Source organism: Larimichthys crocea, chromosome XIII, assembly GCF_000972845.2.
Source record: "Larimichthys crocea isolate SSNF chromosome XIII, L_crocea_2.0, whole genome shotgun sequence".
NCBI classification, from domain to species: domain Eukaryota; kingdom Metazoa; phylum Chordata; class Actinopteri; family Sciaenidae; genus Larimichthys; species Larimichthys crocea.
In genome coordinates, this window is record NC_040023.1 from 38,882,278 (window position 1) to 38,898,587 (window position 16,310).

The window sequence follows — 16,310 nt, forward strand, 5'->3', positions numbered from 1 at the left end:
AAAAAACAGAATCCTATAAAAACGAATAGTTCTGCCAAATAGAAATGACACATATGATCGATAAAATAAAATTGCAGTACTGCTCAGACACAGGCGATAAACTGTAGAATAGCTTGTTTAAGGTTATTTTAGCTCATTTACAGTCTTCATGGAGGCTTTGCGGCTTTCTTCACGACATGATCCACCTAATCAGCTGCCAGGCAGTGGCAGTGCATAGGAAATGCAATGCTATCTCTGTATCTAGGCCTCACATGTTTATTGCACCGTCTGGAGTCCCTCTTGAAAGTGAAAGTGTGTCATCTAATGTATGCAGCCAACAGCTACTGCTCCTGAGCTGTTCTGGGTATTGGGGATTACATAAACTAAAACAGACATGCAGTGTGGAAATGGTCTCCTGTCAGAGTGTGTGTGTGAGTGTGTGTGTGAGTGTGTATGTGTGTGTGTGTGTGTGTGTGTGTGTGTGTGTGTGTGTGTGTGTGTGTGTGTGTGTGTGTGTGTGTGTGTGTGTGTGTGTGTGTGTGTGTGTACTGCTCCTCCTATGGTTCCTCTCGCTCCCTGACAACTGAAGCCTGAGCATCTCCAAAGACTTGCACCATGGGGAGCCTTGTTTTGCATTATCATTAAAGACGCATATGGGGTGTGGGAGACTGTTGTGCTGCATGTGTGCCACGACGGATAAAAAAAAAAAAAAAACTAGGGCCACACTGTGTGCCACATACAGAATTTCTCTGCATGCATTCACTGAATTTCAGGTTATTTTAAAGCCCCATTTTGTACTACGAATGTAACAGAAAAGCACCCAAAAGATTAGGTGCTACAGACAGCGCCATCACAGCCATCGACAGTGCTTCTCATTTTCCTTGGAAGCAGGCGAGTGTTGTCTAGGCAGCGTTTGTCAGAATGTGAAGATTTCTGGCAAGTTTTCCCATCAGAGCATGTCATCCTGTGCGAGAGAAACCAGCTCGTCTCACGCAGAGCACAAATGTTCCATGCTATAAATTTAAGCAGTGTGGTCAACTTTAACAGCAGAAATTAAAAGAGGGGTTTATATTTTCTCATATAATAAGATGGTAAGATGTGTTTTGTTGTTGTATTTTTACTAATAATCATATTAAAAGAAATCTTAGGTTTAATTCACTGTGCCATTGTCACAAAGACAAGGCCCACACACAAATTTAGAATCCCATGAAACAAACAGCAGAGCATCATCAATGAGTAATTGAGAGAGGCTGCAGGGCACAGCATCAACACCAGGGGGAACAGGGCGACTTGGCACGGGGCCGCGACATTTCACCATCTCACCCAGCAGCTGGTGATCAAACCAATCAGATATGGTTGGTAAAATTCACCCCTCCCCTTAGTCCCCCCATTCTATTTCTCATTTTCCTTCTCTCATTACCCTCCGAGCGTCTTGATTCACGTCTCCATCACAGTTAAATGTGGGTGATAGCCTTGTTTTTTTTTTCCTTTTTTTACCCCTCCATCTTGAATGCCGATGAGTCACAGTTTAATGGATATGCAATGGTGCACAGAGAGATCAGAAGCTGTTTTGTAAGTTTTGATGCATACAGTATGTTAAAAACATGAAACTCGGTATTAAAAATAAAGACATGCAGAAGAACAGGCAGAAACGCAAATCCAGCATTACATGTGTGTTTACTTCCTTTGACCATTGACAACAGTTAAACTGATACATTTTGACATCAGATTTTTTGATCCATTTATTGGATCCAATTAGTACAAACATATTGTTAAATCAGATTCTTCACTTTCCTAACAACAATGTAAGGCCACTGGTGGTTCTGACAGCATTAATACACCAAACACGGTGTTAAATTCCAGCATGAGTGTCAGTGTGCATGTTTATCACTTAAGCAACTAAAATGTCTCCTCTGGGTATTGCTTACCACCAAACAGAAGGTGGTTGCATGCTACTGCACGGTCCATTACTGTTGGTAACTGTACGTTCAGCCACTTTACAGGTTCATGTCCTCCAACAGATCTCCAGGAATATCACTGTTTACGACACAGATTTGGTTGATATAAAAGCCCTATATGACCTGCCAGAAAGATATGGTCCCCGACTGGCAAATATCAACTTTACTGCAGCTGCGTGTACCGTATCACATTAGCATACAATATAACGGTAGTGTAAATTTGTTTTACTATGTAGGACATGTCTGGAATAACAAATGGCCCTTGGGGATAATAAATAACCCTTTTTAATAATGGAATATAATATTTATACTGAACAAAGACACAAACTGATGGAAATAGAAAAGCTGTCACTTCTTAAGTGTTTAATACATAAAGTATGAGCACTGCATTAAAAGGGCAATTTCACCTGTTCCCTCGCTCATGGATGATACTCAGTGAAGCAGCTTTTCTTACTCTTAAATCATAACAGGAAAAGTCGATTGGAGTCTGAGGGCTTGCCAGGGACCATGCACGCCTCAATAGCAACATGTACCTAAACCATTCTTAAACATATGGAGCTCTTCTATCAAGATCAAGATCAAGCAGCGCCACTGTATCGCCAAAAAAACATTCACAAAATCCAGAGACGGCTCCCTCTCCCCGCCGACCGTAATCTTCCTAATGGCCATTTGGTTCATTCTACTTATCACAACGCATTATCTGCACAATCATATGCCACTTATAAAAGACTGTTTACAGACTACTGGGAACTTCCCAAAATATGTTCCTTCATGCTACACAGTACAGCTATCTCATGTAGATATATGTTCAGACAGGAAAGTACCATCCAATGAAGGTGTTATCATGTTCCTACAACCTTCAGACATTACGGTACGTTCAATATATTTGGCAAACGAATGGATTTTGACTCTACTCTGCTGTGATACTGACAAAAAAAAAACTTTTACCATCTCCCATTCATCTTATTGTGAGTATTCTGAATCAATAGCAAAAAATCTATTTTTGGTCAGATTGTCCCCTCACATCAGTTCCTAACAGAACTCCATTGAGACCAACGGGCCGACAGCTTGTGAAGGTTAATGGTGAGGAAGAGGTCACAAATTGCTTCATTCAGTCTCCTCCATTATCTGCTTCTGCTGTCAAAAACTGTACTCTTGATGACTTCCGTTCATAAATCAAACCTCGAGCACACGGGTAACAAGTGCTCATCTGAGGGTTTTTTTTTTTTTTTTTTTGAGTGGTACCAAGTCCAAAAGATAATTCCTTCAATGAAGACCTCTGACATCGTGAGGGAGAGGCGGTGATAAAGATTTGGGAGAGAACCAGAAAATCAATCAGGACACCATCTGGCATCCCAGCACTCTGGAGACGCCAACAACTGTCTACGCCTCCGCCATGTTTCCCTCTGTCCCTCTGCATAGCCTGAGGGACCAACCACACAAGTGACCACAGCTCTGAAGAGGAGTCTATAGCTGTCGGGTTCTGATGGAAACACAGGGAGCGTGCACAAATCAGTACAGGCCACCAGAGTAATGCATGCACACTCGAGGGAATACCTTACTTGTCTGTGCGAAGCGTATTCTCAGCAGGGGAGCATACATGCTACTCTTTCTCACAACTGCTGGTCTCATTCTGTCTCGTGCTTTTATGTGACAATATATACATTCGGTATAAAAGCATCTTTCTCAGGATCCAAACCTGAAGAGATTTCTTAAAATAGAATTTTTTGTGTGTGTGTCAAGGCACTTTCTGTAGGCTACAAATGGAGTAGAGTAAGGACGGCTATCTTATTCTATGTGATTTCAGTCTTGATGCATCTGGATTTTGAATAAATTCACGCTTATTAATGACGATATCCGAGATATGTCTGCAGTCACATGATGAAACAGCACGGCGATTCACTCTCATCTAGAAAACACTTTTTTTTTTTTAAATAAACATAGTTGACACAGCATGAAGTAAATCCATCAAATATGGCTATGATTTAGTCTGTTGAAGCTTATCGTTTCAAGAGCACAAAACAGAGGCGAGTTGAAAAACAACGGTTACAAAAAACGACTACAAAAATAGCAAAATGACACACGTCATCTTTACCTCTGTTCAATTTGCATTGCAAAATGACTCAAAGCAGAGCGCAATAAGAGTTTCTCCTGTTATCAGTAGTTAGGTGATTAAGTTGAAGAGGTACTAGGTACTTGCTTTAATGCCTGTGATCACTTTTTTTCTAAGCCTTTCTAAGTATGTAAGTAGCAAGCACTCAAAATGTCCTGAAAAGGTTCTGAAAAAAAAATAAAAAAATACCTGAAGATTTTGTCCCACTTCCTCTTGACAAATAGAGAACACTATAAAAAAGAAGGAAGCTGCAGAGAGGAGCGCTGGCCCCCTCTACAGGAGAAGATGTGAAGCATTTAAAAAAAACCTCCTGATGCGACGCTGTGACTGTGATGTCTGCCACTAGCTCGTTTGTTGATGGAGGTATGAAGCAGTTGTTTCATTCATTGTGTGTGTGTGTGTGTGTGTGTGCGTGTGTGCAAGTAAGTGCGCTAAATTCATCTGATCCTCAAAGATTTGCGCCAGTAGTCGAGTGTGTAAATGAAAAGAAAAACGTCAGCATGTGTGCAGGTCACTAATTCTCAAGCATCTCTCCTTAGATTAGAAAAACAAAATACATATCGCAGTAGGCTCCTGTCTCCCAGCAACAGCATCCAAGAAAGATAATCACTCCCATATATATTTACAAAGTACTTCATCAGTATAATTTTCTATTGGTCCATTATATCCAGCTGGCACAGAACTGTGCAAAGGTTTAAGTTAGGAAGGGAGCATAGAAGCTTCCTTCTTTGGGCTCCTTTTGGGGCAAGGCAAACATAATAATAATAATAATCAGAATAATTCTAAAATTCAACCCACCGATAACCTCTTCTATTGGTCCTGAATAAAATCTATATTTTCCTGATACCATTATGTTCTCTCCTCAAAGTACCACTTTTGGTAGGGGCTGTTAGAGCACGGTTGAAGCGAGGGCGCTGGTGTCCCGTTGTCTGTCTTGTCCACTGCCTGAACACACTTCTGGCTCATCACATGGTAGATGCTCCCGTCCTGAAAACCAGTTGGAGAGTATGCATAAAATTATGGGACTAAAACACAATATTTATATGCTGGTTAATCACTTAAAGGTTAAAAAACAAATTTAAAAATAAGAATTGGTGTTATGGAAAACATGTCCAAGTGACAAAAACAGCTTTATTTTCTCAATCACCGGTTTAAGAGCAGCAAAGCTCACTGCGGGAACACAGATTTTCTACCCTGATTGATTTGTTGATTAGTTCCTCCTTTTTTGCATCTTTGTTCGCTCCCTCCACTCTACTGTCCGATTCCCCTCGCTGTTCTGCCGCTCGCACCCCTTGTTACATCCATTCTGTCCTTCTCGGATCCATTTACATTTAGACAGCGTGGTTTAGCTACTGACATCTGCGTGCGGAGCGACTACACTGATCACATGCTAAACAACTCGCTTGCATTTTGCACTGAATACCCAGCTCCCTGGCACGCTGTGATTTACAGTTTAGTATCAGCCACACTGGCACTCATCGCCTGCTGCTGGAGTAGCTCGCAGATGTGCTTCATATGACTTTGACTGTGGCATGAATTAGATTTTGCTCTTCGTTCCCTCAGCTTCACAATCCAGTAATGACACTTTTACATTATTATGGGATGTATTCATATTTTAGCCTGCTCTGAGTGGGGGGAAAAGAAACGGACTCAATCGCGTGTACAAGTGGAGGATCTGAAAGGGCAAGAGACGTCAGCAAGAGGAGAGGTTTGAAGGTGACTGGATGGGTGTCGAGTTGGAACACAGCATATTAGTGGCGATACAAAAAGCAAAGTAATACATAATGTAGAACCTAAAAAAAAACAACTCATTCCACTTTCACTGCCACCGGGTCACTTCCTGTCTCATTACTCCTTCGCCACTGTCTGACCACACGCACCGCTTCTCTGGTTAGATTTAGATTTTAATAGATACAGACGCTAAAAACAGAAATGTGCTCCCTACCTCTCGGAGGACAAATTTCTGGTCTGCAGGTACAGGTTGCCCTCGTTTTCGACACAGCTGGACAGTCAGGTAGGTGCTGATGTTGTCACCCATAATGCATCCAGCAGGTTCCCTCGTGTTGTAGCGGATCTCGCCGTCCGTGGAGTATTCAAAGAACTGCGGGAAGAGACTGGTTTCAGCCTAAATATTCGTCGAATGTCATATAAAAGATGAACAGAGACATTTTGTTTTGTTGCAGAAGAAACAGATTTAAAGATTTTATGCATCTAGCTGTCTTTTTCTTTTTCAACAGAAGGATGTCATTTCACTGTCGGAGGACGTGTACGCGCATGTAAACGTGTCACACACAGGAAGTGTGCCGAGAGTTGACATGCACTACTGGTGTGTGCGCAGACTATAAATAAAAGTGTGAAATTAATATGATTCTGCAACATGCAGGGTGCTCTCATAAGGCAGACAACACGAGCACTGCTGAATCTACTTCCTACAGAGAGTGTTTCCACAGAGGGCTGCTGGAATGACAATGGTAAGTTTCACTATTGTACTATTGTAGCATTATTGTAAAGCACAGCAGTATAACAGGTGTTGGGAAACACACCGTCCTTTGTATCAACGAGCCCATCATATCATTTTTCAACCTGAGATAGAAAAACCGGTCCACTATCCCCAGATTTGTAAGATCAGAACTACAAACCCTTGTGATTTACTGTAAAATGAGGTGATCGTATTACTTTGAGGAAGTCTCAGTAGAGGTAAATAGAAAACAGGGAGTCGCGGAGGATAAGGAGGGTAATAAAAAGGGCAGCTGAATCAAAATGAGGCGGGTCAGTAGGCGGAAATATAGGGACTCACATCTAAAGGAATGTAGCTTGTAGAAAGTAGCCTTTTGTGTTTTGTGATTCAACGGAAAAACATCAACAATTGAATGCGAGACTATTCTTCGTGAATGAAACAGATCAAATTGTCTATTAAGAGTTCTCGATGTTAGGACGACCATTACACAACAGACTGCAATCATTTTAAGTCTTATGGCTTGAAAGAGTGACGTCCATTACCTGATTCTGACCCATGCCGTGACACGGGTAGAGGATGACCCTTTGGCCTACCACCATGTGTTCATCTGTAGGGTTGTAGTCAAAACAATAGCTGGTCTTGCCACGGTTCTTCAGCTATGATGAGCAGAAAGCAGTCGCACATCAATAGATGAAACATAACTCATACATGGGTGAGGAAGTGAATGCCAAATTTTATGTTACTGTCAGAAAGTAACTTTTAACTTCTTCTCATGACTCTTTCGTCAGCGCTCCTCAGCTTGATTCAATTCAATCAAACTGGTGAGAATCGTTCAATTCATGCTCGTGCATAATTAACATGCATCGAAATTAACCAGATGCGTTCTCACCATTCCAAACATGCCCGGCTTATCCTCTGGGACGTGAATGTCGGGGTAAACGTTATCCAGATACCACTTGAAGTTCTTACAGCCCAGCTTCTCTCTAAGCTTCCTCCGCTCTGTCACGTCTCCAAAGGCCTCCTAGAAACAAAGACCACAAATGATAGTTCCGTTATTTTAGTTTCTACCTTTCTGCCTCCAAACAACAACAACAACAAACAAAACAAGCTCAAAAGAAGAAGAGAACTGCTGAAATATGGATATTACATGAGGTAAGTGTCAATCAATGGCATCTCATATTTTAGACTGTGTGTGTGTACGCTCACACAGCTGCAGTGTCAGAGGACGTGTTCATAACGTAGTCCTGTGTTGAAATGGTATACAATAGCACCATCTATAGTTGTTCTTTAACTCTGCACAATTACTTCCCTAATAATACAATGCCCTCGAACAAACAGAAGAACACTCCCACATGCTAGTCAAACAAAAACCTGTCTGTGTGCCTGTTTGAAAATGCAAAACAAAATGTGTGTGCTTATGTCAACAAACTGCACACAGTTACACACACACACACACACACACACACACACACACACACACACAACTGAGTCAGAGTGCAGGAAAGAACATGGTCTCTACTTTTATATGAGCATATGCTCACCACACGTTCCCCTGCTGGAGGAAGAGTTCAGCAGCACTGCAGGATGATGGATGCTGGTGATTGTCCAAACACAGCTTTAATTGGCCCTTTATCAATTTATTTGCTCATCGTGATTACTATAGTATTTGTGGCCAATTAGGGTCAAAATTAGGGTCCAGAACCAGCGCAGTTGCTATTTAAATGCCAATGAATAGCAAAAAGTAAGAGTAAGAGGCAGTCCAATGACAATTCAGAGTATGGATTAAAATTTAAAAAAGGAGCAACGAGAGGCCAATCAGGTGCACATAAGAAGTCACAGAGGTCACTCTGATGATGCACCTGTTCTATTTTGAATCTAGTTGATTTAGGTTTCACACTACCTTATTACTTATTAACCAAGAGTTGTAAGCACAACTCATGTGGACTCATCGGTAACTCGACAACATGACAGTGTGTCTGTGACATAGTCATGCTGCGAATACCCCAAAATGAAAATGTAATCACCTCACAGAAATATTCAAATTTAGCCTAGATTGTGGGCATGGAACCAAATCAGGACAAGAGGCGAAAGTCTAGTTTAGTCATACCGAACCTCGAGTACTAGGTTGACTGATCCTGAAGGGACAAAAAGGGGAACTATTAAGATATTCAGTAAGAATATCTTGACAGACAACAACATGGATTCGTAATCTCTTTATAGGGCTCGACAAAATCTGCACATGGTTATCTGAAGCTCCTTAAATTGTGGAAATTCAGGCAGATTAATTAGCGCCCGTCTACCTTTATTTCTCAGAAGAAAAGGAGCGGCGGTGTTTGTTTAGAGGCTTCGGTGTATTGAGTTTGACGTGCCACTGCGAGGCTGGCAAGCCTAACTCCTTTCAGGGAGATGAGCGCCACCTGATCTGTGTTTAGAGAGCTTCTCTTCTTAACTACACCGTCGCACACTGGCTTGGCCCCTCCCAGGCATGCACACGCACACAAAGGCAGGGCACCCCGTGGGTTAGCGCTGCTCTCACCCTGTCAAGGACAGGTGGGTGACACCCGTTGGCACCGAGTGACATGGAAAGGTGGTAATCACACACCGGAACGCCCTGACACCCCTGTCACCTTGGGTGTCTGCTGCTCATGTATCCCAAGTGTCACTTAATCAGGGGAGCTTTTACGCCACCGCAGGAGCGCAGTGTGTTAACGTGTGCGTGTCATTTTGTGCGCGTGCGTGTGTGACTGAGAGTGTGAGATCTAGTGATTAATCAGTCTTACAGTTTTGGGATGACTGCAGCTGTAAAACAAAAAAACAAAAAAAACACAGCCTTCACAATACTCCATACAGGAAACAAATTGTTTAGTCGTTAACACGCTTGCTTAAAAAATTGTTTTAATTATGTTTCATACCACCAGGGCGCACACACACACACACACACACACACACACCATCTGTGTACACTCACCAGGCGCGCGTGGGGGCTTCGATGGTAGTAGACCTCTTTGTATTCATCCATCCAGACCTCAGCGGCTCTCACACTGTTTGCCAGAGCTTTGCTTCGTGAGTAAGGGGCCTTTTTAGGGAACACGTGACCCACGTGGGAGCATGGGTGGATTTCCAGGCTGCCCCCACACTGCCAAATCTAAGAGGACATCACCACCACCACCACCACGAGGATTTGGTTAGTCTTTCAGCCGTGATTCAATCAGGGCAACACAAAGCACAGCCTTGTTGTGGAGGAGTTTGGAAACAGAAAAGCTGTTGTGTTGTTGAAGGGGAAATACTTTTGGTTTCTTCCCTTTGGGAAATTGCGGTTACCGGAGAAAAGGGATGTTCAAATTCTTCGCTGCAATTAAAGCATTCGTTAGTTGTAATTCTTTTAGGGTGTTTTTCACAGAGAATGAAGAATCGTCGCAAGATGCAGCTCTTGGTTAATGTAAACCAGATTGTGTCTCTTTAGTGCTGCAGGGCCTCAAGCTCTTCTATTCTATGTTAATATGAAAACAGTACATGAATGTGCCTATTTTGCATGAAGCTACATGCAGAAAACATGAACACACACACACACATAATTTCTTACCCTAAAGGAGAACTCCAGGTTCTCTCCTCCCCACACCTCCATCCCTGTGTCGTATGTCCCCAGATAATGGAAGTAGCTTTTTTTCACAGCGAACAGACCACCTGCCATAGTGGGAGACCTGAGTAGGAAGAAAAGTGACAGTAGGGGCATAAGTATTAATTTTATGCCTTGTGTTCTCGTGCTTTTTTCTCAACAACATACCCACACACACACACACACCTGATGACATCAGTGGGCGAGTGACGGCGTTTCTGTTCATACGGCGGGACGGTGTGCCAGGTAAATACCAACCGCCAATCAAAGCCCCCGATCTGAGGTTCACCAGAGTTCCCTAAATACTGGAAGGTGTTCCAGTCGATCACATCGATGACTGGACACACCACCGCCGTTGGCTCCTCTTTGATTCTGTTGGAGAGAGGAGGCAAAAAGCTGTTGACGGGGAGAAGCAGAGCTACAGAGCAAGAAAATTGTTCATCTTAAATGTCAACATTTTGTGTTGCCCTCGCTCCAAAGAGAGCCCAGTTACTCGGCATATTGACTGAGTCCGATACATAACAGCACTCCTTTAGCTGGCTGGCAGAGGTTCAGTGTTAGACCACAAGGCCACACTTTGACAAAGTCCTTAAATTCTCCTGCTGAGAGCTTTCTAACCTGTGGAGCAGCGGCTCTAACCAGCCATTATGACACTCGCAGTGACAGTCCAGGAAGGTCAGCACATCACCCGTGGTGATGGACGCCCCCAGCAACCGAGCCCGAACCAACCCTTCCCTCTTGGTGGCTCGGATCAGACGCACCTTCCTCAAACTCGAGATGTAAATCTCCAGCGGCTCCTTCAGATGCGCTTCGAGAAATGAAACAAGTAAAGACATAAACCACACACCTGATGAATGCGTTTGTGTGTGTGTGTGTGCGTGCATTAAGGACGTGTTTGTGTTGCTCAAAATGGTTTCTATCGTTAAATGAATAAAATGGGACAAGGACAACACAACAATTACAATCAGCTAACAGATTGTTGATTAAAAGAAAGGAAGGAAAATGGTGTTTAAGAGTGTTTGAAACACAGTTATCATCAGCCGGTGTCTTGTCACTAAAACACTGCAGTACTTGGATGGATTTCGATAATAAAACAGGCTTTGGCGAGTTATCTCATTAATCTGTGGCTCTGAAACAGGCAGTCAGCACACCCTAGGCGGCGATTTGATCATTTCGTTGGGTGTGCTGATGTACGAGACAGTCGTCAAGCATTATCTGTACTTTACAAAGCTACTACAACATCTGTTTCCCTCGGCTTATCCTCTGAAATGAACGATTGGGAAATCACCACGACTGAAACTGGAGCATCACTCCTTGTGGTTTATTTAATCATCACTGTGTATATGTAGCCAATGTTAGCGCAGAGGGTGAGGCAGGCATTGCTTCATTTATCGTGTCATGTGCCAAAAGATTTAGAACCACTCCCTTTAAGTGTCTCAGCTCATTACTTTGTGTCTGGGCACTGCAAAGATGATGACACTGGATACATACAAACAAGTTACTATGTACTCAGTGCCCTGACATATGAAATTGATATCTGGAAGTCTATCTGTATTTAATTTCTCTTCAGTTTCACTACCTGTCTCTTTGACTTCCCTAACTGCAAACACGTCTAGTCCATCTTCCTCCCGTTTCTAGCTGACAACCCGGTCACTGCCACATGTCCACGCGTTGCCTCCTTGCATCGCGCCTCTGACAATCCGTTCTGACAGCCTCGCCTGCCCACGGCCCCCTCTGCCTGTCCATCACTCCCATCAGTCTGTCTCAGCATCCTTCTATCAAGTCCGTGCCCATACCTGCGTCGCTGTAGTCATCCACCAACACCACCTCGTTCAGCAGGATGTCAGGCGAAGTCTCCAGCACGCTGTGGACCGTCCTCACCAGGGTGGACCAGCCCTCGTTGTAAAAGGCGATAACCACGGAGGTTGTCGGCAGGGATCTGTAGTCATACTTCAGTTCTCTACAGCTGCAATGGAAGGAACTATTTAGTTGCCTGGAGGCAGACTGACAGGTGGGTGAGGTTGGTTGACTGACATTCTGGCAACATAGTCAACATAACTTATTAATAGGTATTTAAATGTCTGAGAGTAGCTGGATTTAAGGGTTTAAAACCCAGTTCCACTTTATTATAGTGAGATAATAGTAGTTTATTTCTATATTTTTCTTGTTACTCACAGTGGGTTCCAGATCTCTGGCATCCTGCGGTGAAGTGACACTCTGTCACTGACATAAGTGTTAATCTGGTGCTTTTGGATACTTTCCTCCTCCCTTTTCTTCTCTTCTCCGTTCAGATTCAGTTTGACGGCTCTGCCCAGCTCACCCAGGGCATTTAAATCCAAGGGGGGCTTCTCATAAACGGGTTTCTTAAGCTGCTCATTATCCAATTCTTGCTCCCCGGGGGCTTCTCGTCGATTTGTCCCATTCAGGTCTCCGGAGCTGTGTCTGAAAAGTATCAAATATCCAACTAACGTGACGCCAAAGAGGCAAAAAAGTAACTTAGGTCGGCTCCTTCGTCCGCAGACTGCCATCGTGTCGCTTCCTTCCTCGGTGCTGCACCGTCAGCTTGATGTTTCATGCCCCGTGACGAGCCGCTCTCCGCTGGCACCGCTGACCTTTCTCAGTCCGCCCGGCCTCGACACGTTTCCGCTCGAAAGAGTTCAGGTTTAGCCCGCATACTTCCACACACGGTTAAAGTGACTTCATTCCCACTAACAAATGTCATAACACGAACAAAGTCGTGAGTTTTGCTTACTTATTCTCCCTTTTCTTCTTGACGTCTTTTTGTTGACGTCTTTAAGGAGAGGGACACTCCTCCCTAACGGTGTCTCCTGGATAAAGGTGACGGGATTAAACTCGGATTAAACCAGTTATCTGCTCGGATTTAGCTCGCTGCTACCTAACCTGTAGGCTCCCACTGGGGACTAAACAAATCTAGGTCACGTCCAAAAAGCCCCCGCGTCCGCTGCTTCGGTTAGTTTTCAGCTATGAAATGTTATAATGAAATAATTAAATCTCTTCGCTAACCCGTTTAATCCGGAGTTACCTGCAGTTGTAAACACGCAGCATGAAGTTTGCCTCCCGGTTACTTAAACTTGACGAAGTTTGAGCCAGCTGTCAAGTTAGCCGAGCAAACAGCGACGTTTCCGGTTTACGAATGCCAAAGTAAAACTCCGTAATTTAAAGTATAATATAGTTAACATTATTTCACCTGCAGATTTTGCCAAAGTTTTTGGAGCAATCCCATCTGGTGTTTGCATGTCATTTAGATCTCAACCTAGAGTGGAAACCCAACATTTGTCCCCCGCTGTCCTTGTTAGATACCCCTGTAGGGAAAGCTTGTTTGTCTGGTAACCATGGTAATAACAACAAATTCATTAGATTCCTGTTCAAAAGTCACTACAGTCCCATATGTGGTCTCATACTGTAATAAATTCATGGAATACACTGACTGGAGGAAGATCTGGCTCTTACCCAACCGATATATGTTAACTAATAAAGTGAGAGGAGTTTCATTTAAAATAATTCATAGATGTTATCCATCCAATGATCATATTGTTAGAAGATTCAAAAAAGACATTGATGTGAAATGCACTTTCTGTTCTGAACATATTGAAACAGTTACTCATTTATTTTGGCACTGCTCCTTTGTCCAAAGTCTGTGGACTGATATCTGTAACTTTATTGCTAAAAATGTTGATAATGATTTTAAGTTGTTTTGGAGGGATGTACTGTTTGGGCTCTTGGACTTGAACAAAAATAGAGTAAGATTAACATTAACATTATTTATGTCCCGGGGTAAAAACAAAATGCCATAAAATGGTCTTGAGGGATATATTAGAATACATACAACGTCATGTTATCTGCTACAAAAGCAACAAGTTTGAAACCATTAATTAAATCATCATCGTCTATTCCAACCATAATATCTAGTCACTTTTCATGTAGTTTTGTATAGTTTGCGATATGTGATCAAAAAGGGTATTTGCTATAAACAAATCAATGTTAAAACTGGTTGAGAGAAAGTGTCTGCTTCTGGTTAAGTTGGATGTTTGATGGGCCACAAACCGCCGCGCTTTTAACTTGAAGGCGAAATAGTTCAACCGGAAGTTGAATGTATTATCACATGCAACTTGACTTGAAGTTAGTGTCTCGCTCGGTAAATCTTTCAGAGGAAACAAATATTGTGGCCCCAGGTTTTTATTCACCAACAGACCTGACTTTCAGGAAATGTTTTTCCAAATGTCAGATGCAGTTACAGTTTATTCATAGACATTTTTCCGGGTTAATAACCGTTTATATTTCCTATAACCTCTTTAGTGACCCTGGACCGAGTTTAGAAATCATTTACCTTGCTGGTCCTATTTCATATGCAGCCAGTTGTCACTCATATGAAACTGATATGAAAACTCTTGACACCAAAGATGAAATCTGACACAAAATGTATGTTTAAGCAAATTAAAATGTTAAATAATTAAGGCGATCATTCAGGGGCGAGAAGGTAATTTGAGTGGCATAGTATTTGATCGAGTACCCATATTGTGAAAACTACAAAGAGACACGGGAAGGCAACAAGTCAGCCGGAGTGTTGTAATATGCCACGGTTCACTGGGCTCGTCGTGTCTGTCAGAGACACAATATTAATGTTAATGCATGAGGGCGTTTTCATTTAGGGCCGGATGATGGATAACATTTTCCATGCAACAGATATTTGGAGGTGCAAATGTATTAACTGCTGAAAATAAAACAGTGGTAAGCTGCAGATGCACCTTTGGACTATTATCCTCCCTGTTTGACTTCCCTACAGATAAAACATGTAGTAGTACACAGAGTTTATGCAGGAATCCTGAGGTTAAATTTAATACCATTTAATACCTTTTTAAAACCTCAATGCAACTTGCTTCTAGTATAGCAAAAACAGGATCGATAAATGGGAGGGAACACGCACAGTTACTGTCAATCCCTTAGTTATTTACATTTACATTTAGTCATTTAGCTGGGACTTGGTTGGTGCGTTGTACTGGGCACACTAGCAGCACAGAATTTGATATTAAAGGTCCAGTGTGTAGAATTTAGTTGCATCTAGTGGACTAATCACTGCATTGAAATCTCCTCACATCACCCTCGCCTACCTAGCGTAAAGGAGAAACAACACTCGAAAGGCCCTGTTTACAGTCAGTATTTACTTTGTCTGTTCTGGGCTACTGTAGAAACATGGTGTTTCAACATGGCGGCCTCCATGGAAGAGGACCCGCTCCCACTGTAGATATAAAAGGTTTATTTTAAAGTAACAAAAACAAAAAAAGATTGGGTTCCAGATTCAGGTGATTATACGTGCATAAAATCATAGTTATGAGTATTATTTTTCATGACTGCCTTATTCTTAAAATGGATGTACCAATTTCAGGGGCGCTGCAAGGAATTTTGGGCCCCATGACAAAAAAAATCAAATTAGGCCCCCTCTGCGCAGCTGTTGTCACCACATCTCTAGGACCTAACTATCCCATCAAAAGCTTTACATAACTCTAATTAAAGGCTTGCAACTAGTACTAGTACAATATTTACTGCTGGTGATTTGTACATGCATACAGTATGTAGTGCAGTTCACTATTTGATGCAAGATTAAAAGACACCATAAATTTTTATTTAACTTTTACTGCCCAAAACATGTAAAAACAAAGAGATAATTAATTTCATTATTATATTTGAAATATATACACTCAATGATGATGGTTTAATAATTTTATATTGGTGTTTACCTATTTTTGGGGCCTATTTTCTGGGGCCCCTGTCAGTCGCGGGCCCTTGGAATTGTCCTACAACAGGAGACTCTCTGTGTCAGATGGGCTCTCACATGTTGACTAAACTTAACAAACCGAGTCTCAAAATGACATCACAGCTCTGTGACGAGTCCATGTTATACGCTGTAAATAATTCCACTGGCTGTGTGACAATCTGCCAGTAAAAACATCGACCCCCTCCTCGGATATACATTGGTCTCTGTGAACTCTAAATGACGGAAATAGCGACAGAGAACTCTAATGCATGAACTACACAGAACAATCCTGAGTCTACCGCTGAGTGGAAAATAGGTCTACTTCGATAACAAATCATGTGCTATTCTTTAAAAAAAAAAAAAAAAAAAAAAAAACTCGCAATCAGACATTTAATACTTTTCAAGGGCCTTCA

At 42.3% G+C, this 16,310-nt stretch overlaps 1 protein-coding gene across 2 annotated transcripts; it reads right to left on the minus strand.

The window, feature by feature from the left end:
- Window positions 1-1,637: 1,637 nt before the first annotated feature.
- galnt12 (UDP-N-acetyl-alpha-D-galactosamine:polypeptide N-acetylgalactosaminyltransferase 12) lies at window positions 1,638-13,461 on the minus strand. 2 transcript variants are annotated; one of them, XM_027287093.1, is made up of 11 exons: window positions 12,877-13,461; window positions 12,300-12,770; window positions 11,921-12,090; window positions 10,743-10,932; window positions 10,311-10,496; window positions 10,092-10,209; window positions 9,477-9,653; window positions 7,398-7,529; window positions 7,051-7,164; window positions 5,996-6,151; window positions 1,638-5,037 (listed from the first exon to the last, which is right to left on the minus strand). In XM_027287093.1, exons 2-11 carry the CDS (start codon window positions 12,650-12,652, stop codon window positions 4,900-4,902), a joined length of 1,734 nt encoding a protein of 577 aa, XP_027142894.1. In that variant the 5' UTR covers window positions 12,653-12,770; window positions 12,877-13,461; the 3' UTR covers window positions 1,638-4,899. The 2 variants fall into 2 exon arrangements, with proteins under 2 accessions (XP_027142894.1, XP_010733081.3); XM_010734779.3 differs by having other exon boundaries at window positions 12,300-13,461.
- Window positions 13,462-16,310: the final 2,849 nt, after the last annotated feature.

What these genes read in the sequence shown, in the direction of transcription:
- galnt12 (XM_027287093.1), bottom strand. Translation starts at nt 12,652, where the DNA reads ATGGCAGTCTGCGGACGAAGGAGCCGACCTAAGTTACTTTTTTGCCTC. An exon ending in TTAGAGCCGCTGCTCCACAG is followed by an intron (nt 10,497 to 10,742) that starts GTTAGAAAGCTC and finishes TCTCTCCAACAG; the next exon opens with AATCAAAGAGGAGCCAACGG. An exon ending in ACGGCATGGGTCAGAATCAG is followed by an intron (nt 6,152 to 7,050) that starts GTAATGGACGTC and finishes CTCTTCCCGCAG; the next exon opens with TTCTTTGAATACTCCACGGA.